Source organism: Pogona vitticeps, chromosome 4 (assembly GCF_051106095.1).
Source record: "Pogona vitticeps strain Pit_001003342236 chromosome 4, PviZW2.1, whole genome shotgun sequence".
Lineage (NCBI taxonomy): Eukaryota > Metazoa > Chordata > Lepidosauria > Squamata > Agamidae > Pogona > Pogona vitticeps.
Window position 1 is genome coordinate 199,085,925 of NC_135786.1, and position 22,475 is coordinate 199,108,399.

Below are 22,475 nucleotides of genomic sequence, written 5' to 3' on the forward strand. Positions count from 1 at the left end.
CCTATTAGTTCAATTCCCCCGAATAGGGTGTGTTTGACAGAATTTCTCAGAACATATTTTTCTTATTAATATACATATGAACATGGCCTCATGTGTCAGTTACAGCTACATGGTTTTGTGTTGGCCCAGTGAATTTGAAAAAGTAAAATGGCCTGTTCCCTGCTCAGCAACAGATAGGGCACAGGATAAAGGGGTAAACCGATATTTATTTTTCCCCTTTACGTAGCAGATTATGGTTGACTTCAGTGCACCTCTGTGGATTGAGGTTTGTCAATTCATATTTTGGAAGAATGCAGTCCTTGCTCTTTGTGGGTAAAATGCAAGCAGTGCTTAGATTGCAGAAGTTTGCAGTAGTTTTTTTTATATTGACATGGGTTGAGAGCCCTAATGTTGACAAAACAAAAACAAGCTCAGATGTTGCACAGTTGCAGAACTAAGTCATGCCGAAGTTCTAATATCTACATATGCTTCCATTGAAAGCTGTTTTTTGTTGCTGGGAATAGTCTTAAGTGCATACAGATGATCAAAAGTAATCGATATATAGAAACTACCCACTTGTAGAGGTAGTCTGCAATAACCTGGTTGTTTTTTATAATCTGAATGTAAGTGGGACAGACTCACAGAAAAATAATTTGTGTAAAGTTTTGGGTGTGAACAGCTGTGTAGATAACATGATATTTGGTGTGGTTACTTCTGTAAAGTTAGCTGCAGATTTCATTTCCGAGGCAAGTAGTTGCTATAGATTAAGCATCCTGGTCGCTAATACTGATGTTTCAGCAGCCATTGATATACTACAGTCTTAACCACAGAGAGTTAATGTGGCTGCTTTATACATTTCTTGTTTGTTGTGTTGGTGAACTTCTTTAGTCCTGCAGGATAAATGGTTTGCTTGTCTAGCCTTTTGCATTATAAATATCCCACTGAGTATTTCTGCAGAGGTTCTGCATAATACCACTCAAGAGTACGTTTGGTTGAAGTTAGTTGATCGATGCAATTAATCTTTCTTCTTACATATGAATCCACAGAACTTTTATTCTGAGAATAAAACCAGACAAAATTGTTCTCTACTGTTTCATCAAGAGGCTCTTGAGAGGTAGCAGTAATCCAATACAAATGCAGGAACTGGTGATACCTTTACTGGACCACTAAAAAAACAACCCCAAAAACCCACAAACAGCGAGCTTTTGATGATAATTCATCTTCTTCAGGCTGTGATAAAGGTATCACCTTTCCTGTATTTGCATTTTAAAGGCCCCATGCCTTTTCCTGATTTTTTGCTGAGTTTGCAATCCAATTTATAATTTTGAAAGTATATTTACCTCTCAACATCTTCCTGTTCACATTTTTTTCCACAATGATAATGTAAATATATGAGATACCAACATGCAGTTCTAAGATAATGATGATGATTTTGGCACTACTTGCTTTCTTTATTCTAAGCTGTTTTCCGTGTTCTGGTTATCAGTTGTATTCTGATTTGGCAACACATCAGGTGTTGCAAGAACTAAGTAGTCTTTCTAAAAATGTTCTGATTTTGGTTGCATTTCAGTTTCAGTGCAGAACGGTTCGATTCATCAAAAGGATGCTGTAAATGATGATGATTTTGAGCCATACCTAAGTAGCCAGACAAATCAGGTGAGTATTTCTGAGAACATGTTATATATGATTGAAAGCTAACTTGTGCGGTTTAGTGTTCCATAAGAGAATTAACATGAAACTGTTTTAAGGATGCTATTAAATCATTGTAAGCTTGAAAGTATTCATTTCAAGCACTTGTAAAGCACTGATATGCTGAATGTTTGTGTGTGTATTTGTATGGATGTATAAATTCACTTAATCTTCAAGACATTGCTTTACTTAAATTGTAAATCAGTGGTCATCTTGCAATAAATATTTCTGTTACATTTGTGTGATATTGATATGGAATTATTACTTGATAACTCACTTTTAAATTCATACAGGCTTAATGGCCCAAGTAAATAATGCACCTCATTTTGGAAATGTGTGTTGCATATTTTCTATTACTCTTAAAGTATGTGATTGGATTAGCTTTTTTTGGAGAAAGAATTAAAAGAGAGATCTTTTAGAAATCTTTTTTAGTCCGTTCATAAAATCCAGTTCTGTTCTGAAGGAGTATCTTATCCTACTGCTGTTGTTACTACCTTTTCACTTCATTCTGTGAAGGAAGTCTGCTAGATAATGGCACATAACCTTTTAATTTTATTTTAAATCATATATTGTTTAATTTGTCTTTAAATATTTAACTTAATGTGCTTTTAATTGTGTGAATTTTAATGTTCTGAGCTGCTTTGGGTCCCTTGTTGGGAGAAATGTGGCATCATCATCATCATTATAAACCACCAAGATACTGTAATTCTAGTTCCACAGTGGGGATTCTATGGCTGATAAATTCAGCAAGAATTTTGTATACTGATGCTGGATTCTCTACCAGAAACAGTTCTGCCATTGCTACTACTTAGCAACTGATGGATAATTATTAATACAGTTTTAAAATTTCTCTCTGGCATTGGTCTTGAGTATTGAATGTAATTACATTCTAGAATTTAACCTCTCTGCCAATAGATGTGTGGACACTTTCTGCAATATTGCCAAGGTTTATTCTGTCATAAGCTAATAGTTTATCTTACAAGCTTTAGTAGAATCTTATTTCATCAGGGGTCTAAAGTCCTACATTTTAAATTGTTGCTTGCTAATTGCATTTGATAGAAGCCATGGTTGGAAACAGAAAGTGCTGACATAGGGAGATTCCGTCTGCCTTAAAGAATTAAAAGTAAGCAAAGCAAAGCAAAGCGTGCTGTTTATACACTACCCCATAGTGCTTCAAGCACTCTCTAGGCAGTTTACAAGTTAATTATGCAGGCTACACATTGCTCCCCCCCCAGCAAGCTGGGTACTCATTTTACCAACCTCAGAAAGATAGAAGGCTGAGTCAGCCTTGATCTGGCTACCTGGGATTGAACCCCAGGTTGTGACCACAGTTTTGGCTGCAGTACAGCGGTTTAACCACTGCGCCACGAGGCTCATAAAGTAAGTAAGGCACATACTCTTGAAGAATGCTGTTTTAAAAATCTAAAATATTTCTATATAGTATCTCAGCAGAGTTTCAGAATAAGGTAATTAAACTTAATAAACAAATTTGATTCTTCTGTGATGTGTGCCATACAGTTCCTATGTGACCTCCCATTTGTAGTCCTTTTGATCAGCAATTCTTAAATTCCCTATCTTTCAAAGAAGGATTTTCCCATCTTGGAGAATACGTGTTTGCAGGAAGTGCGCATTAAAAAGAAAGGTATAGCGATGTCTTCAGTGTGAGGAAGTGTTATTTCTAATTTATTGTATGCTAGCAATGTGATAGCCAGAGGTAGAATTTTTATGTATACAAACATGCATCTTTATGATTATTAGCGGTTACATTGCTCATGTTTGTACTTGAGAGTAATACAAGTCAGATGTGCTAATGACTTTTTATTGAACCAGTAGAGTTGCCTTACATTTTATCATAACTTAGATCCCTTGCTCAAGTCACCCTGTAGTTATATGCCAGGGCAACATAGTTTTATGTAAGCTTTAGAGCAGTGGTGGCGAACCTTTTTGAGCCCGAGTGCCCAGACTGAGGAAAAAATAAAACAAACAAACAAAACCAACAACAACCCAGCAGGCAGCGGCAGCTGAAGTGATGGAGAAAGCAGGAATCCCGGGCACAGAGGTGCCTCCATACCCCAGTCCGGATCTGCCTCCGGTCGTGCCCAACCCTGCCACTACCTATAGCTCGGCCTGCGCACCACCGCCAGCACCAGTTGCTCCGGATCCTGGCCTGCCGGGGCACTAGCAGCTACCTCCTCGGGTTTGGCTGTCAGGGTAGTGATCTAGCCACTTACGGCTTGCGTGCCCACAGAGAGGACTCTGCGTGCCACCTGTGACATGCGTGCCATAGGTTTGCCATTGCTGCTTTAGAGCAATAGCAAGTATTCTGATACACTGTGGCTGAAATCCTATTGCTATAAGTTACAATGCATAATACTGATGACATTAGCAGAACCTGTGATTTTCTCAGAAATTAGACACTTCTGGTTTCTCCTCTGAAGGTCCTGAGACTCCTGTGTAATCAGCTTAATCTTTTTTTGCAAAACTGGTTCTGCTGATCTAACCAGTTTTAAGCAATGTAACATACACAACAGGACTTCAGTCAGAGTCGTAAGTGTATTTATGTTTAAAACAGAAATTGCCTTTTCCCTGTAGTATTGCAGTGTGAATATTGGTGCTGATAAGTCTCCCAAATAGAACAAAACTTTTTTGCAACTGCAAAAACACATAAACTAGGATAGATAAATTAATTGCTTGAACAAGTCTGCAAAATAATAATGCCCACCAGTACATATTGATGCTTGTGGCTCATGAAAGACATATAAAACCATTCTTATCTACTTATCTAGAAGCAACATTTGTTTAATACAGCCAGTTAAATTTGTGGGTATTTCTTAGCCTGCTAATATACCACCCAGCTTGCACAAGGAACCTATTTGTAACTTAGTTACAATAGTTAGACACTTCAAGTGCAGGCTATACATCAGAGTCATTTAGCTTAGAAAAATGTTATTGTACTTGCAAGTAGACAAACAGTGCTGATCATCTGTTCAGTGTAGGAAGGAAGAAGAAAAGTGTAAGAATGAGAAGGAAGCCATTAAAAAAAGTAGGTATAGTACGGTATCTAGAATAATTCTTAATTGGCAAGATGCTCAAGTCTAAAAGAAAAGTGTAAACACAGTCTGGTTATAATCACTTAGAAAATATAATTGTACCAATATAATTAAAATTATGCAGAAGTGGTTCAAATTGTGTGCTGTTTCCCTAATTGCTGTAACTTCAACCAATTTTTTGGGTGTGTGTGTGTATGTATGTATGTCTGAACAGAAATGCATGCGCTTTAAATTGCCTGTTAAGTATGCTGCTTTGAACGTTCACTTCAGAACTAGATTTCTCTGTTTATAAAATTAACTCTGAGAAATGGAACAGCATTAGATGTCTTTAAGCATAGATCTATTCGCAACTGAACATTGTACTTGTAGCTTTAAAATCTGAATCTTAAGCTGACTTTCTGTTTTCCTGCAGAGTAATAGCTATCCACCAATGTCAGACCCATACATGCCTAGTTATTATGCTCCATCCATTGGATTTCCATACTCTCTGGGTGAAGCTGCATGGTCCACAGCAGGAGATCCCCCAATGCCATACTTGACAACTTACGGACAGATGAGCAATGGTGAACACCACTACATCCCTGATGGTGTATTTAGCCAACCTGGGGCATTAGGAAACACTCCTCCATTCCTTGGGCAGCATGGATTTAATTTTTTTCCTGGGAATGCAGATTTCTCTACATGGGGGACAAGCGGATCTCAGGGGCAATCAACTCAAAGTTCTGCCTATAGCAGCAGCTATGGCTACCCACCTAGTTCTCTTGGTAGAGCTATAGCTGATGGACAGGCTGGATTTGGCAATGACACTTTGAGCAAAGTGCCTGGCATTAGCAGCATTGAGCAAGGCATGACTGGATTGAAAATTGGAGGGGATATGACAGTTGCTGTAACAAAAACTGTTGGCTCAGCTCTGAGTAGTGCAGGTATGACAAGCATTGCAGCAAATAGCGTGCCGGCAGTTAGCAGTTCAGCACCTAAACCAACCTCATGGGCTGCCATTGCTAGAAAGCCTGCTAAGCCTCAGCCTAAACTTAAGCCTAAAGGTAATGTGGGAATTGGGGGGCCTGCTGTACCACCACCCCCTATAAAACACAACATGAACATTGGAACTTGGGATGACAAAGGGTCTGTGGTCAAAGCTCCCCCAAACCAACCAGTACTGCCTCCTCAGACTATAATTCAGCAGCCTCAGCCATTAATTCAGCCACCTCCAATGGTGCAAAGCCAACTGCCTCAGCAGCAGCCTCAGCCTCAGCAGCCACAAGGACCTCAGCAACAGGCTCCACCACATCAGCTGCAGCAGCAACAGCAGCAGCAGCAGCAACAGCAGCTGCAAAATCGCTGGGTGGCTCCTCGCAATAGGGGTGTCGGCTTCAATCAGAGCAATGGAGCTGGCAGTGAAAACTATGGTATAGGTGCTATACCAGTTAGCTCTTCACCATCTGGTGTAGAAGTACACCCAGTACTGGAGAAACTAAAGGCCATAAATAACTATAATCCCAAAGACTTTGATTGGAATCTGAAGAATGGTCGCGTGTTTATAATCAAAAGTTATTCAGAGGATGATATACATCGTTCCATTAAGTATTCTATCTGGTGTAGTACTGAACATGGTAATAAGCGCTTGGATGCTGCATACCGTTCATTGAATGGAAAAGGCCCACTCTATTTACTGTTCAGTGTGAATGGCAGTGGACACTTTTGTGGAGTGGCTGAGATGAAGTCTGTGGTGGACTACAATGCATACGCTGGAGTCTGGTCTCAGGATAAATGGAAGGGGAAGTTTGATGTTAAATGGATCTTTGTTAAAGACGTTCCGAACAACCAGCTGCGGCACATTCGCTTGGAAAACAATGACAACAAACCGGTTACCAATTCAAGGGACACTCAAGAAGTACCCCTAGAAAAAGCCAAGCAAGTGCTTAAAATAATTGCTACTTTCAAGCATACCACCTCAATCTTTGATGACTTTGCACATTATGAAAAGCGTCAAGAGGAGGAGGAAACCATGCGTAGGGTAAGTTCCAAATGTTAAAATAAGCTTTTGCTTGTTTTTTAGAGATCACTTTTTAAAAATGGAACTCAAGTTTGTCTTTTTAGCAGAAATATTTAAACTATCAAGTCAGTAGAAACAAGTTTTTATAATAAAAGTTGTTGTCTTGTAATGTACTAGGTAATAAATGTGTAACTCCATGTCTCAATACTCTTCCATATAGAAAAGAATACTTGAATTGTGTGAGTTTATGGATTATTGGTATTAGAGTTAGCAGAATGGTGAAATTCACTTCTCCTGCAGAAGAGTGGATTTGATTTAAATCATAGTTAAAAAATTTTAAATTGGATGTTCAATAATGTTTCATTATTTAGATTAAAAATCAATTTAAAAATAATTAAATTGTGGTTGATATCAATTTCATTTTTTAAAAAATCATTCATTTCATCCATCTTATACTACGGTATCAGAACCCTGTGTCCTGAATGAGTACAGCTACCCAAGGTGTGGTATGTCACTTTTTGATATCATAGTGTGCCCCCAAAAATGACATGGAGAATTTAATTGTTAAAAACGATAAGGGCAATTTAATTGTTGTTGTTCTTCTTCATGATGAGTGCGATTAACATATTTTAAAAAAGAAAACCAATGACAAAATGTAATAGAATTGCTGGGACATTTCCTGCAGGTTTTTGTCTTAAAAATTTGGGGGTGGGGTGTTATTTTTTATTTTATTTTATTTTTTGATCAGGTGCCTGAGATTTTGGGATGTTGCTGAGAACTCTTCAGGTGATCACGAGCCAAACCTTGTTGGTGCAGTTCAGAGGGTTACTGTGTTGGCTACATAATAGGTTTATTATGTTGCCTGTTTTCATTTGTGGTGCTGACACAGAGTGTAATAGTGTTTAAAGTAGTTAATGTATTGGATATTAAAGTTATACCAGGCACTCCCTTAAAGTCTTTGACTAAGAAGGGGGCAAGGCATCTGAACACCACAGTTTGTCTCATGTCCAAAGTATGGTCTTACCATCTTTGTGAAAGGTAAATAACATTTTCCAGATGACTACAATGGATAATAATAACCTATAACTTTTTCTGCAGAATTGGATGGAACTTGCAGTTACAATAGCATCTTCTTAGGGTGTGAAGGTTGCCAAATTTCATACAAAGGTTTTTTGTACTAGCTACCTTTAAGGTTTAGGACATTGTTAAAAATGAATAGGGTCACCGCCACCCCACTCCAATTTGGAACTGCTAATTCATTAGAGGGACAGGTAACAGTTTAGGCCTGGACTATCTCCCTGTCATGCATGCCTTCAGTTAGAGCTTCTGTTCATCAAGGCTGCACCATGAAGCATTTGTAAACTTCACCCATTTCAAAACACTCTTTTCTGTGTCTGGACAGAGATGGATGGCTGGGTAAGGCATTGTGGGCTAAGTGCAAACCATCAAGGCAGTTTTTGTGGCCCTTAGCCCTGCCTAGACAATAGTATAAAATCAAAATAAGGACAACCAACCATTTTAAATAATAATAATAGAAATAATATAAAGCAGGACTGATAATCTAAATGTTAAGACCAAACACTGTATTAAGGTGCTGTAAGGTCCGGGAAGACTAGAAATTATTCATTCATTTGTTAGTGTTGTACCTTGCTTGTCTGTGAAGGGGATTCGGACTACTCAGTACAGTAGTGCCTCGCTTAACAATTTTAATTGGTTCCCAAAAAAAACATCGCTATGTGAAAACATCGTTAAGCGAAACACCATTTCCCATAGAGATGCATTGAAAACCGGATAATCTGTTCCAATTCAACGGATTACCATCCTTAAGCGAAAATCGCCCATAGGGAAAATCGTTAAGTGAAGCACAAGATCACTCCGAAAAAGCCATCGTTAAGTGAATTTTTCGTTGTACGAAGCAATCGTTAAGCGAGGCACCACTTTATATGGTCATTGCATTTTTGTTCTCTAAGAAAGGCTGTTAGACTGAGAGACTGGTGTCCAGATTGGATAAACTGTGGCCTAAGAGTCCTATAAAATTTTTTAGGCCTTCCGTTGGGGGGGGAGGGGGAATAAGAAGTCTGTTTTTTTTTCACAACTGGCATTATTTCAAAAAGGGTTAACTTTAGAATAAAACTAAACAATCCTTGACAGTCAGATCAGAATTTACCTATCAAGCTGTTAAGTCTTTACATCTTTGTAATGATTCCAGGCAGTGTCAACGTGTCTAATTTTACAAGCTTTATTTCTTTACATTGCTCTATGTTCCATAAAGACAAAAATAATTCAGAGTTTGAAAAAAATCCCAAAGTCTTATACCTATGAAAAAAATGTAGTCAGAAATACTTAACAATAAGTGAAAACTAAACTTAAGTTATAGGCAAATACTTAAGGTGGACTTCAATTAAAAATATAGGGGCAAAAATTCAATAAAATCTTGAAAAGGATATTTTAAGTTACATTTAAAAATGCAAGAATTTATAGCTTAAAAAGGCACATTTAAAAAACAAAAGATAGAATACATTTCTTAAAATATTAAATTCCTTAAAAGTAAGAATATATAAAAAGAAAACTCTTGACTTTCAAGCATATTAAAAACACACAGAGAAAAGTTCATGGTGTTTGCTGGGTGACCAAGGGCCACACACCTCCATAAATACTCGATTCTCTCTTCTCATTTCTCTTTAATTTATTTTTACTCTGTTTTCTTGGTTTCCACATTTTCATTTGTAGATTTATGTAACTATGTGTTTTTATTAATTGTTTGTATTATATTGGAAGCCATTCAGAGTGGTCGCATAGACCAGATGGGCGGGATACAAATCAAATCAAAACAAACAAACAAACAAATAAATAAATAAATAAATAAATAAATATTCATGTAGCACCACAGGAGTGAACGATCAGTGTGGCTTTCCCTCCATAGATGCAAACTAGCACAAGACTGGTTCGGCTGGGTTAGCATTTAAAATTTGAACTGGCAAGTTGCTGACCCTTGGTTACCCAGTAAGCACCATGGCTGAATTTGAGATTTTAACTCGGTTCTTTCCAGTTCTGGTTCAACACTAAATCACTAAACCATGCTAGAAGAGAAGGTAGTAGAATTGGTAACATTGGTCAGTCACTCAAAATGTCAGTCTGCTGACCTAATATGTTTCTTATTCTCAATGTGTTTTCAGAGAACAAGCACCTTTAAAATAATGTAATTTTTTTATTGCCTTCAAAAGGTAGCTCATACCTATTTCATTTCTTGAGCACTCTGGAAAATGGATACTGTGAAGTCATTGGAGACATTTAAAAGTGCTCCTTTGAAGATTTTTTAAATCTTTATTTGTTGGAAAGGAAGAATATCTTAGGAAATATATTGACACAGCAGTTCTTCTGTTCCAGTTCCAGCTTTAAAGCTGTCCCACTGTTCCTTACTGGTGTGGAGGTCAGTCTTCCCTTGATGGAGCATGTGACTCCTTGTTACAGGTTTCAGCTACAGCCAGGATATTGTGCCAACTTGTTTGTCCATCACAAGACAGCAGTTGGAGTTTCCCCTTCCATTTTTGTAGTTCCAAAGTGTTAACTGTTTCCTTTTCTTAAAAGTAACAAACGGGGTATGTGAAGTGTTTTAAAGATGAAGTACTATTTTTGCCCCTACAGTAAGAAAATAAGGAGCATTACTGTGGGAGTGGGGCAGGCCTTTGTTAGGAAAGAATAACTAGTATGTGCTCTTCAGGTAGGTTGTAGCTGCCAAAAGACAGTCAAATCACAAAGCAGCCAATGTATTCCTTCTGTGTCCCTTTAAGAGATATGAAGGTCCTGTGGAAAATTTGTCAGAAGAACAAGAGAATGCTTTTGATTGGGATGAGGGGGATTGGGATTTTTCCAGTGGAAAAATTGGAAAGTTGGGGGGGAAACCCTCTCCAATATGACAAACAACAGAATTGTTACTACAGAATGAAGCTTTTTATGCTCTTAAAGCAATAAAATGCAACAGACCCTACAGTTGCTTCTTAAGTGCATCTTGGAAGATAATGCTTGTATACTCATGGGAGTTGTTGTTAGTCAACCCCTTTAAGTATAATACTATAAATGGGGGGCTGATTCCTGAAAACCTTTCATGCCTTAGAATGAACATAAATGGAAAATAAATAAATCTCAAGTTTATATAATTTTTAGGGGGAAATATTTAGCATTTAAGTAAACAACTTTTCAATGTGCGGATTTGAACTTGAATGCAAAGTCATTCACTTTCATCTCCAACTCACGCTGATTCATAATTTCATGCATCATGGCCAAAGTGATGGGGTTAGGGGGAGGGACAGGGTTTCTCTTAATATCTTCTGTGCTCTAACATGGTACTCTTCTCAGTTGTGTTCTGTTGCTTTGAAGCATGGCTGCACACCATGTCAGCTGATTCAGTCTTCTTGTATACTAATTATAGTGGACTGATCCGTCTTGACAGGTTTTGGACATTACTAGGGGTTGTTGTTCTTAAGTCATGCCTGACTATTTGTGAACCTGTGGACCAGAGCACGCCAGGCCCTCCTGTCTTCCACTGCTTCCCAGAGTTTGGTCAAATTCATGTTGGTAGCTTCGATGACACTGTCCAGCCATCTCGTCCTCTGTTACTAGGAATATCACCCACTATTAGAAGAGTTGCAAAAGTGTGAGAGGGTCACATGGTAAGTTGTAAGTTGAAAGCCTACTGTAAGTTTAGGATTCATGTAAAAGACAGGTATTAGATATATTTTAATGGGGTGTAGAATTCTTCACACGTACATGTACATACACAATACACGTACAACTTTGGATGAAATCTCTTTTTCTTCTGTGCCTTTAAAATTTCAGGAAATTCCACATTTCTAATCCCTCCCCAAAGCATTGTTGATTGGAATACAGATTTTTCATACTGAAGTTATTCATGACTAAGAAGTCTCATTTATTTCTTTTTGCTTACTTGTAAGTGTGGAGCTCATCCTGTTACTGGAAAGAAATGGAAAGCTGAGGCAAAGCCATTTCCTGTTTGGAACCTAGAGTTAATTAGTAACAGAGTTTGTCCTCTATGTGCCATATAGTTTTTAGTTCTTGGAGAACTAGAGAAGTTTGAGGCAATATGTCACTGTGAGCACATGCCTTTTTAGTGGACATTTCTCATCTGTCTTGGGTTCTTGTGCCCAAAGCTAACTCCGGAATGCACCTAACAGCTCCTAAAGGGAATAAAGGAATTCCACAAAAGATAGTTTTATTTCCCTCTAATTGTCAGTCCTGCTGGATGGGGCTCCGCCTCTTTCTCTCATGACTTCACCTCTGCATGCGCGTGTGCCTCTTCCCCCCCCCCCCCGCATGTAGGGTTCTGTCGTGACCAGAAGCAAACACAGTTACTGCATGAAGGAGGAAGAGAGCTGCGCAGAGGGAGTCAGAATTGTGCACCCTGCTTAAAGGTAACCTTGTTTTGTGGCCCTTTAGGGTGTGGCAGGAATCTAATAGCTTCCCTTACGCAATAGATTCATGTTAGCAATTAAAATACAAAACAGCTACACTTTATTTTCAAGACTTGAATAGGACTGTCTTTCAGATATTTGACTTTACAGATCTTCTAAATGTTTCCTGAGCTTTCCCTTTACACCATACAATTCAATCGCCCATTCCGTTCACACTTCCAACTTTCAGCAATAGCACCATCCTCTTCCTGCCCCATGGCCAGTCTACCGATCTAATGGATGTCAATGCTGACATAATTTGTCATCCATTTTTGAAAATAACCCAAGCCTAATAGAACTGCCATGGATCTAAAATATTGTTTGATTTGTGAGCAAATGTGATTCTTCATCTTTTCTTTCCACATAAGCATATAGTATTACAGTAAGGTTTTAACTGAACTCCTTTGGAGGGAGAAATAATCTCACTGTATGATCTATTTATTTCTAGTGAATTTTTCAGCAGTTACAGTAGGAGGGTTTTCATTGAGCATGAATGCTGGCATAATAAACATCCCTCCAAAATCTGTGCTGTTAGTTTTTTATAATGAACCAGCCATCTAAATGTTAAACGTTATACGACGAAATCACTTGACGATGTTTTTGAGATCGCAAAACAATGATTCTATGGGCAATTTTCGTTTGATGATGATCGGTTCCCTGTTTTGGAAACTGATTTTTCGCTTAACGACGATCAAAAACAGCTGATCATCGGGGTTCAAAATGGCTCCCCACTGTGTTCAGGGCGGATTCTTCGCTATACAGGCACTGGAAAATGGCAGCCCTATGGAGGATCTTTGCTGGACTGTGAGGTATTTCCCCCATTGGAACGCATTGACCCGTTTTCAATGCATTCAATGGGGGTTTTATTTCGCTTGACGACGATTTTGCTCTACAGCGACGGATTATCATCGTCAAGCGGGGCACCACTGTACTGTAATCCAATCAGATACATCACAGCTTCTTTTGTGTTTGTCTTAGATCCTTCCCTCAATGTTTTGGGGTATTACTCCTCCCCCTGCACTTTGTGTTGCCATATTAATCTCTTTAGGCAGATTTTATTCTTAGTTTGTAGTTTGCAGTGTTTAGTGTCACAGTAGCTAAAGGATATTTAACAATCCACCATGTCAGGAGGAGTTATGGACAGGGCATAACTGGATATAGTAGATCTGTGAATTTTACCAAATTGGGGAGCACCACTGATTGAATTATTTTTCAATTAGAAGCTCTCCTTTAAATAGAATTTCTTTCCCCAACTGTTTAACCCAAATTGAGCATCTGAAGAGAAGCAATGGATTTGCCCCCCCAAATCGTGTTAATATACATCTGTAACTACATCTATACATCCAGTATATAAAAATAAAAAGTTTAGCATATTCTGTAATATCTAGCTACTTGATTTCCCTGGCAGCAGCTTGCTTTTTCAATTCAATATATATCCTGCTACAAGTCAGAGTCTTTGAAATGTACAGTTTTGTGTTACAACACTCAGAATGCTGGCTGGAGGATTCAGTCAGTTGTGATAAAAAAAGTAACTCTTCCAGGCTCTACAGTGGTGCCTCGCATAGCGAGGTTAATCCGTTCTGGATTAACCATTGCTATTCGGAAACATCGCTAAACGGAATAGAAAAACCCATTGGAACGCATTAAACTTCATTTAATGCGTTCCAATGGGCCCCAAACTCGCCGTTCAGCGATGTTCCTCCATAGCGCAGGCATTTTCGTGCCCTTGGTAAGCGAGGGCAGGTCGCGAAAATGCTGCGCGTGGCCATTTTGGGTCTTCCGGTGGCCATTTTGGAACCGCCAAACAGCTGTTCCCCCGACATCGCAAAGTGACGATCGGTAAGCGAAACGCTTACCGATCGTCGCAAAGCGATTTTTGCCCATTGGAACCATTGGTATGCAATCGCATTAGCGATCCCAAAAAATGGATCGCTATGCGAATTCGTCGTTAAACGGTGCACTCATTATGTGAGGCACCACTGTACTTCAGAGAACATATGAAAAGTACCCAGTGTACAATCAACCTGAATTTTTCTAGAAGGCTTACAAACACATCATATAGTAAGAAAGGCATTAAGAGGAAAGCAAAAGCAAAGGCTGTACAGTTAACCAAACCTGAGGTAGAAGTTACAAAAGTCTGGGAAAAAGAAAACTTCATCTTCTCTTCAGGACACTTTATCAATAACTTGGAAAAAAATTGACAAACACAGGATTATGAGATACTCTTCTGATATGATGATGTTAAAAATTTATTAAATGGAAGCCACCTATGTTTTTGTAAGTTCATGAAGCTGATAAAAATGAAGTAGAACTGCTGATAATAACCATTTGGAAAATCAGATTGATTAGACAAGGTTTAATGTAGCATGCAGGAGGGGGTCATGTGTGCATGTGCACCCATGCATATGTTCGCACATGCATACGCACACATTCCTGTTCCTTCGGCCCTCAAAAACTTTGAAAATATCCAGTGTGGCCCTCACTGTGAAACGTTTGGAGACCCCTGTTCTACAACATTTGTGGTGTATTTTCTTAATTTTAATTTTCTCCTGGTTTGTTCATAATTGTCAAAAACAAAGGTGCTTGGATTTCAGCAGCTTCTGGCTCTATTTGTAACAAAAATTAAAGTAAACCTAGATAATAAATTTGTAATTATTGTGAATAGCATTAAGTTCAGCATTCATAATATACAGTAAATTAATGAGTAAACCATGTTAAACATACATTTCACATTCCTGATATAGATACCGTATTTTTTGCTCCATAAGACGCACCGGACCTTAAGACACACATAATTTTTAGAGGAGGAAAACAGGGAAAATATATTCTGAACCAAATAGTGTAATAAAATATTTAATAAACTATAACAGAATAACATTTGAACCATGTAAAGTGAACAGCAGTCAATAGTGGCATTAAGAACCATTACCACTGTCATTAACAAATGGAGAGACTTAAAGCTTTGTGTACTCTAGTTTATGTACCATAAATTTGTGTACCATAAATTTAATTCAAGTACATATAGACCATTATCAGCCAGTGATAAGACCTATACCACACTACCTATATTTTACATTTCCTTTCATCCACCTCCTCCCCATGCTTATAGAAATGTCTCAATGACAGATGAGATTGTTGTGCAACTCTGCCCATCTACAGCTCAAGCCTATATTAAGTTAGAAATGGTTTGTCTGATTTGGCCCTGCATTGAGAGGTCCCTTTTAGTTGTGTAGGGGATAAAACTGAAATTAAACTATTTAACAGCTGGTTTTCCTTATTTACTTTAGGTTATGCAAAAGAACAGCAACACAAAGCTTAACCCATTCACCAGCAGTAGCACATGCTCAGCATGAGACCAAATCTCGGGTTTCTGACATAATTGAACATTTATAGCATGCAAGGCACAACAGCCATGAACAACGTTCTTGACGAGCCAAAAAAACTGAATACAAACTATAGTAGCTGAAATCAGGAAGCAGGTACTGTAATCCAGTTAGAAGTCACGAGGCACAGTTAGTTTCCTTGCTGCAACACCCTTTGGAAATACATTCTCTATTAGATGCCCAGAACTAGTTGAAAAGTTTGCAAGTCGAATCCAAATTTCTCATAAGAATCCATTGAAAATTAATTAATGCATTCTTATGGGAAAAAAAGGACAGAAACTTTTAAAAAATTTCAAAGAAAGTCACCAGGTGCTGTAGACTGAGCCCAGCTCTTCACAGTACCTTGGTAGACCCCAGAACAGTAAAAAAAGAGCCCCAAACAGCTAAAAGCCTGCATTTTGTGCTCTTCTCCGCTCCTGTTCCCTCCCCTCTCCCCACCTAACAGCTGATCGGCGCTGGTCTGAAACGCTTCCCAGGCAAGCAGGTTTCAACTCAAACGGAGCACCTTTTCACCCAAGGAGGGTTTAACCCAAAACAAGCAGCTTTTAAAGAAAAACAAGCAGATTTTTAAGGCAAGCATGAACGTTTGTACACAACCAGGTTTCAACTCATACGGAGCACCTTTTCACCCAAGCACGGTTTAACCCAAAACAAGCAGCTTTTAAACTAAATTTTACATTTTAAAATGACAATACCAGGCAGTCCCAGGTCTGTCTCCCAGCTCTCTAACTGCTTGGACTAGCAAGGAAGCAGACAAGCAGCCTCTTCACTAACTGAAAGTTTGAATTTCCCCGCTTTCCCTGCCTTCCCCGCATATTAGGTATGCTAATATCTGTGCACTGGAGGATTGTGGGAGGAATATCCAGCCCCTGATGGTCCTGTGGGGCACACCAAAACACTGAGTTAGGTCTCTTGGCCTCTTTCAGGACTGGGGCTGTGCCGCCCTGCTCTGATCAGGAGGTGCAGCCGGGGTGTCACCATGCCTTTGGGGGACAGGACACAGAAAGGGGAAGAATTTTCAGGGGCCATTCTAACTCATACCTGGCAGGGGAGATACCATTATTGTAAAAGTGGTTTTCCCAGGGTAAGGCTCATCTATTGCACTTTGGATGTGCTGACCCCTGTGGTTTCCCCAAATGTGGGAAAATCAACTGCCTAAAAGGGGGGACTGTGTTTATGGTTTCCCCTGGTCTTTCTAGAATCACCCTTTCCCCTTTGGTCCTTGGCTGTTTTCACTGCCTGCTGCCGTTGGCCTTGCTGGTTTTCCAGGTGGGCTGCAGGAAGCAGATCCTGGAAAGCTAGCAGTGCAGAATGGTGAGGTCCAAACAGCAAGCAGTCTCTGGTGCCAGTTCAGAGGCCTCACAGCATGGCAGTGGAAGGTGGCGGCGGTGGTGGTGACTGAACCCTTTTTTTACTGTATTTACTCCCTAAGATGCACATACTTTCTCCCCCTCTATTTGGGGGGGGAAGTGCGTCTTATGGAGCAAAAAATACGGTATATAGAGTCTGCCCTATTTCTGTCATCTTCCCTTTTCTCTGTCGCTCCCAAATATTTCCATCTGTAGCCCTTTCTGGTTACTAGATCCATGTGAAACCTCTGTATCCAATGAAAGGAAGTAGTGGCAAGCACAGTCGTGCTGTGGTGTTCTTCTGTTTCCATGTTAAGAGGGCAGTTGTTTGCAGCAGAAAGCTTCACTTTGAACAGGCATTCCAGTCCTTCTGAGAGCCTCCAAGTACATTTGCCTTTTGCAGGTGCACTGAAGAACATTTGCCCTCTTCATATGGGCAGTGATGAGAATAGTGACAGAAGTAAATGCAAAGCTGCTATCCTTATCTCATATACTGGGGTTAATAAATGTGTTATAATAAATGGGGTTAATAAATTTTGATTAATTGAATTGACATTGCATGCATATGTAAAAGCCATCCATTGCCACTCTTGGATTCACATTGAATAGTTAATGTCCCTTATGAAGGGATGTGAGATGTTTGATCCATTTCTCAGCTGGTGGTGTGAGAGCACCCAGAAGAGAGCAGAAGCCAGAAGAATAAAAACCTCTTTGACTTAAGTTGTCACCTCTCTTTATACACTTCATGTACATGTGAGGTGGTGGTAGTGATGGGGAATCTGTAAACTGTAACTGAATAAACAACATTGTTTGGAGAAAAAGTAGAAAAATACTGTTGTATTTGGAAAAAAAGTTATCTTCCTTTCTGTGTAGAGGATCCTAATCAAAGTTCATAAATAAAGCAGACCCCTTTTGAATTGTCTAGTAATGATGTCAGTAGAAGATACAGAACAATCTTTGTTGCTCAGAATCACCCTTTTGGTAACAATATTTAATAATAGTTTATAGATTCCTTGTTGAGATTTATCTAATGGCACATTGCCACTGATACAAGTACAACCAGCTTTGTGGTTGTCTGTTTTCATATATAAGCTATTTAAATTGAAATTTGAGTCAATTTAATTGCACTTTATTCCAATTTGCCTCTATTTGCTTCCATTCAAAGATTGTTACTGAATTAGTTATTTATATGCCATGTTTCTTTCCATAGGGCACCAAAGGCAGCCCATTACAGTTAATAGTATACGACAGTGATAGGTTTAAAACGCTATGCAAGACTGTTTTTTTTTTTTTTTTAAAAAATCAAGATTAAATCCAAGATTAAAAACAAAAATATTTTTAAAACCTTTTAAAAATATCTGAATTTCATAAGCATTCAGAACAAGCATCTCAAGGAACAGCTGCAGCTGGCACACTAGCTTCAGCTGTCAAAAGGTACTCCTGGCCATTGCTGAGATCTGTGCATGGTTGAATCCAGGAACACATTCAAGTTTCAAATTGGCTTTTTAGGGAGAGTGTAACCCTGTCCAGTACAGGCCATATCCCTATCGCCCCCCCCCCCCCCGCATTTGTCTTATGACTGACCAGGAGCACCTATGTTTTGTTTGGATTAAATATCAGTTTGTTCTTACTCAGTCCATTACTGACAACAGACATTGGTCCAGGTACTGAGCGGCTTCCTTGGAATCAGATGGGAAGCAGAGAGACAGTTGTGTGTCATCAGCATACTGATGGCACTGAACCCCCTAGGAGTTTCATGTAGATGTTGAATAACAGGGGGACAACTGAACCAATGGTCAGGGTATCAAACCTGTGTTATGTTTGTGATCTCAGAAGGGTTTGGATTAGAACAAATAACGATGTGATTCTGTGCCCTTTCAAGTGATGGGAATACCCTTATTCCTAAATGAAATATGCCAACTTATCTTTCAATGTTTATTTCTTCTCATATCTTTCCTATAGTGACTACTGTAGGATGACCTTCTCTTGTATTCTTGAGTTTCATTTCAAGAGGTGATGTTTTGCTATGACCGAAAGTGGCAGATTTTATCATGCAGTCCTTGTTACTTTATCTAAAGATAATTCATCCTTACAAAAGTTCAGGGCTGGAGACTGTTTGGATCCATATGTTAGATTTCTAATTCACTATAATCTTCACTAACCTAGCTGGGGGTGAAGTGAATTGCAGTTCAGTAATGTCTGGAAGATGCACATATGGGTGAAATTCCATGAGAACACCTTGCTGCAGTTTTATCAGAATGCATTCTCACCCAGATTATAACGTGCTTATCCATTAATTGTGTTATGTATCCATTATGTGTGTAACATGATTTCAACTTTTTTTGTTCTACACCGGAAGTCAAACTACAGTGGTGCCTCACAACATGAATTTAATTCGTTCCGTGGTTAATGTCTTGCAAAAAATTCATCTTGTGAACTGCGTTTTCCGATAGGAATGCATTGAAATCTAATTAATGTGTTCCTGTGGGCAACAAAAGTCAGAACAAAGGGTTTATTAAGTGCTCTTTAATATATATTGTGCAGATGATTTAAAAAATGTCAATCAAAACAGTTAGCTTTTTGAACATCATAGAAAAACATTTAAAAATCAGCAAACATGAGGCAGGAACATAAAACGGAAAACATTTGTCTTGCGAAGCACAGCCATAGGAACATTTGTCTTGCGAGTCATCAACCCCATTGCCAAAACCATTCGTCTTGCAAGTTTTTTGTCCTGCGAGGCATTCGTCTTGTTAGCCACCACTGTATTTATATTTTCTATCTTGGTTTGGTTCTGCTTGAAGTCAGTAACTAATTCAGTTGCATTTCACGGGGGAAAAGTCAGATGTCTACATTATAGTGATGATTTGCTTTTGTAGTACAGTGGTGCCTCGCTTAACGATTGCCTCGTTTAGCGATGAATTCTCATAACGATGTGTTTTTTAAAGAAAATAATATGCACCGTATAACGATGTTTCCTATGGGTGATTTTCGCTTAGCGAAGTTTGGGACCATGCTTCACATAACGAATGCGATTTTAGGTCCCCTGCTTCACTTAACGATGTTTCTTTTTTTCAATTAAAAAAGTGTCTTAGAAGGGTGAAAAACGGTTCTAAATGCTTGGATTCGTTAGAGGACCCCCTAGGTCATGTGCAAACCTGATTTGGCTTTGATCTGACTTTTCGTTAATTTATGGTTAATTTTTTTTCAGCCCATAGGAACCAATGGACCTGTCAAAATCTGACAGCTCCATGCTTTCCTATGGGGGAGAAAACAATTCGCCATAAATTAACGAAAGTTCAGGTCAAAGCCAAATCAGGTTTGCACACGACTTAGGGGGTCCTCTAACGAATCCAAGCATTTAGAACAGTTGCTGAGTCTTCATTAATTTTTTGTGAATTTTTTCTTCCCCCATAGGAAATAATGGAGCTGTCAGATTTTGACAGCTGTCAAAAGTTGGGGGAAAAAATTCACCATTAATTAACGAAAAGTCAGATCAAAGCCAAATTAACTTTTGCATCCGTTTTAGAGGGTGCAGAAGCTAATCCAAGCATTTAAAACCATTTTTGACCCTTTTATGACACACTTAATTTTGCAAAAATTGACTTCGCAAAGCCATTGAAATGTATTGAGTCAGCTTCAATACATTCCAATGGAGGAAACATTGTATTGTTTAACGATGTTTCCTATGGGTTTTTTCGCTTAAGGACAGCAATCCGTGCCTATTGGAACGGATTAACTGGTTTTCAATGCATTCCTATGGAAAATGGTGTTTCGCATAACGATGTTTCACATAACGTTTTTTTTGGGAACCAATTAAAATCGTTATGCGAGGCACCACTGCAATTTATTAATTGAATCAAACTTCTAATGTAAAAAAAAAAACAGGGAAGAATATTGGAGGAAAGTACAGGTGTTGGCTTGATATAGAATGATATACAGTGGTGCCCCGCATAGCGAGGTTAATCCGTTCCGGATTAACCCTCGCTATGCGAAATCGTCGCTAAACGGGTAGGGGAAATGTATTGAAATGCATTAAACTTCGTTTAATGCGTTCCAATACCTGTGTTACTTACCCGTTCAGCGAGGATTCCAATTGCTGGCAGCCATTTTCGCGCCTTCGCTAAGCGAGGGCAGGGCGCGAAAATGGCTGCCGGCAGCCATTTCCGGGCTTCCGGCAGCCATTTTGGAACCGCCGATCAGCTGTTCGGCGGCTCCAAAATGGCCGCCGCAATACCCGATCTTCGCAATGCGGGTTTTCCCCATTGCGACAATCGGGTATGTTTCCGTATAGCGATCCCGAAAAAGGGATCGCTATACGGAAACATCGCTATATGGTGCACTCGTTAAGCGAGGCACCACTGTAATAGGAACTCTGAAAACAAAATCAACATTAGGATAATCAGTTTGCAATTATTAAATCTGTTCACCATGTGGTCCATAGCTGGAAGTTACAGTGAACCACCTGTTGGATTCTCTTTTAATGTATACTCTGCTACCAATAATCTTCCACAAAGTGTTGAACGATTTCTCAAGAATGCTGATTTAAATAAATTCCCTTCTCACTTCATCTTTTTGAAACTGGTATCTGCAGAATACAAATCAGTTCATCTTCATTAATAATGGATTGTTATGGATTTAAACCCTGAGATGAAAACAGAAAGAGCATATCCTAGGTGGGGTGTGTTTCTTTTAGAAAGAGATACTGTACTATATGCCTACTTTGTTTAAGAGGTTATTGAAAACAAATATTCTAAAACAATATGTAGTTTTAAAAATGCTTTGCATACATCTTTTGCATTGATACATTTGCCATGTTTCATTAACTCTTCTGATAACAGCATTTTGGACACCGTATTTATATGAGAAGTAATAGAGTTGGATCTAGAGCTAATGCTCAGTTGACCCTGCATTGGAAGCTACCCCTGGAACCCAGATCCTTGTTGGAACCTCCCAATGCAGGAAAGCAGCATTACTTTACCTGGTATTCTAATCAGTCTCCCCAGGCGTGAGGAAGGGAGGCTGGGGTGTGTGGAATGAGTTGTGCATGAGGGAAAGAAATTTTTCCACAGTGTATCCAAAATTCACTAGTTAGCAAACTGCTGAACTACAAGGACTTTGAGATGTTACTGTAACAACCAGGCACTGTGGTGGGACTTGTCCAGAACTTATTTCTAGATGTTTTTACATTAGTTTTGCAAATTGGTAAGCTTTATAGCTTTGCAAAATTGGTAAGCTTTCTTCACAGTTTTCTTAGTTATGCGGCTGAAATCTAAAGTTTTATCTTGAAGTATTAATGATCCAAGTTTTAACTGTGATGTGACCCATGGAGTATTGGCAGGCGGAACTAGCAAAAAAAAAAAAAAAAAGATTTTGCTTTATGGTTCATGTCATTATTGTCTAATACCCTGATTCCCTGAAAATAAGACCTAACCTGAAAATAAGCCCTAGTATGATTTTTCAGGAGGCTCGTTATATAAGCCCTACCCAAAAATAAGCCCTAGTTAAGTGGAACCCCACCCTCCACCATTGTGCAGCAACCAGAAGATGACATGACTATA

At 39.0% G+C, this 22,475-nt stretch overlaps 1 protein-coding gene and 1 non-coding gene across 3 annotated transcripts in view; both read left to right on the plus strand.

Annotated features, from left to right (window-relative positions):
- YTHDF3 (YTH N6-methyladenosine RNA binding protein F3) overlaps positions 1–22,475 on the plus strand; it is a 30,351-nt gene that overhangs the window by 6,247 nt on the left and 1,629 nt on the right. For both annotated transcript variants that reach the window (XM_020811704.3, XM_072998984.2), the window contains 2 exons: positions 1,550–1,635; positions 5,131–6,735. In XM_020811704.3, the coding sequence (XP_020667363.3) occupies positions 1,550–1,635; positions 5,131–6,735 (1,691 nt within the window). The remainder of the gene's footprint in view (positions 1–1,549; positions 1,636–5,130; positions 6,736–22,475) is intronic.
- Positions 16,599–16,754, plus strand: LOC140707128 (U1 spliceosomal RNA). Its single transcript, XR_012087104.2, has one exon. It is a non-coding gene; the product is annotated as a U1 spliceosomal RNA (small nuclear RNA).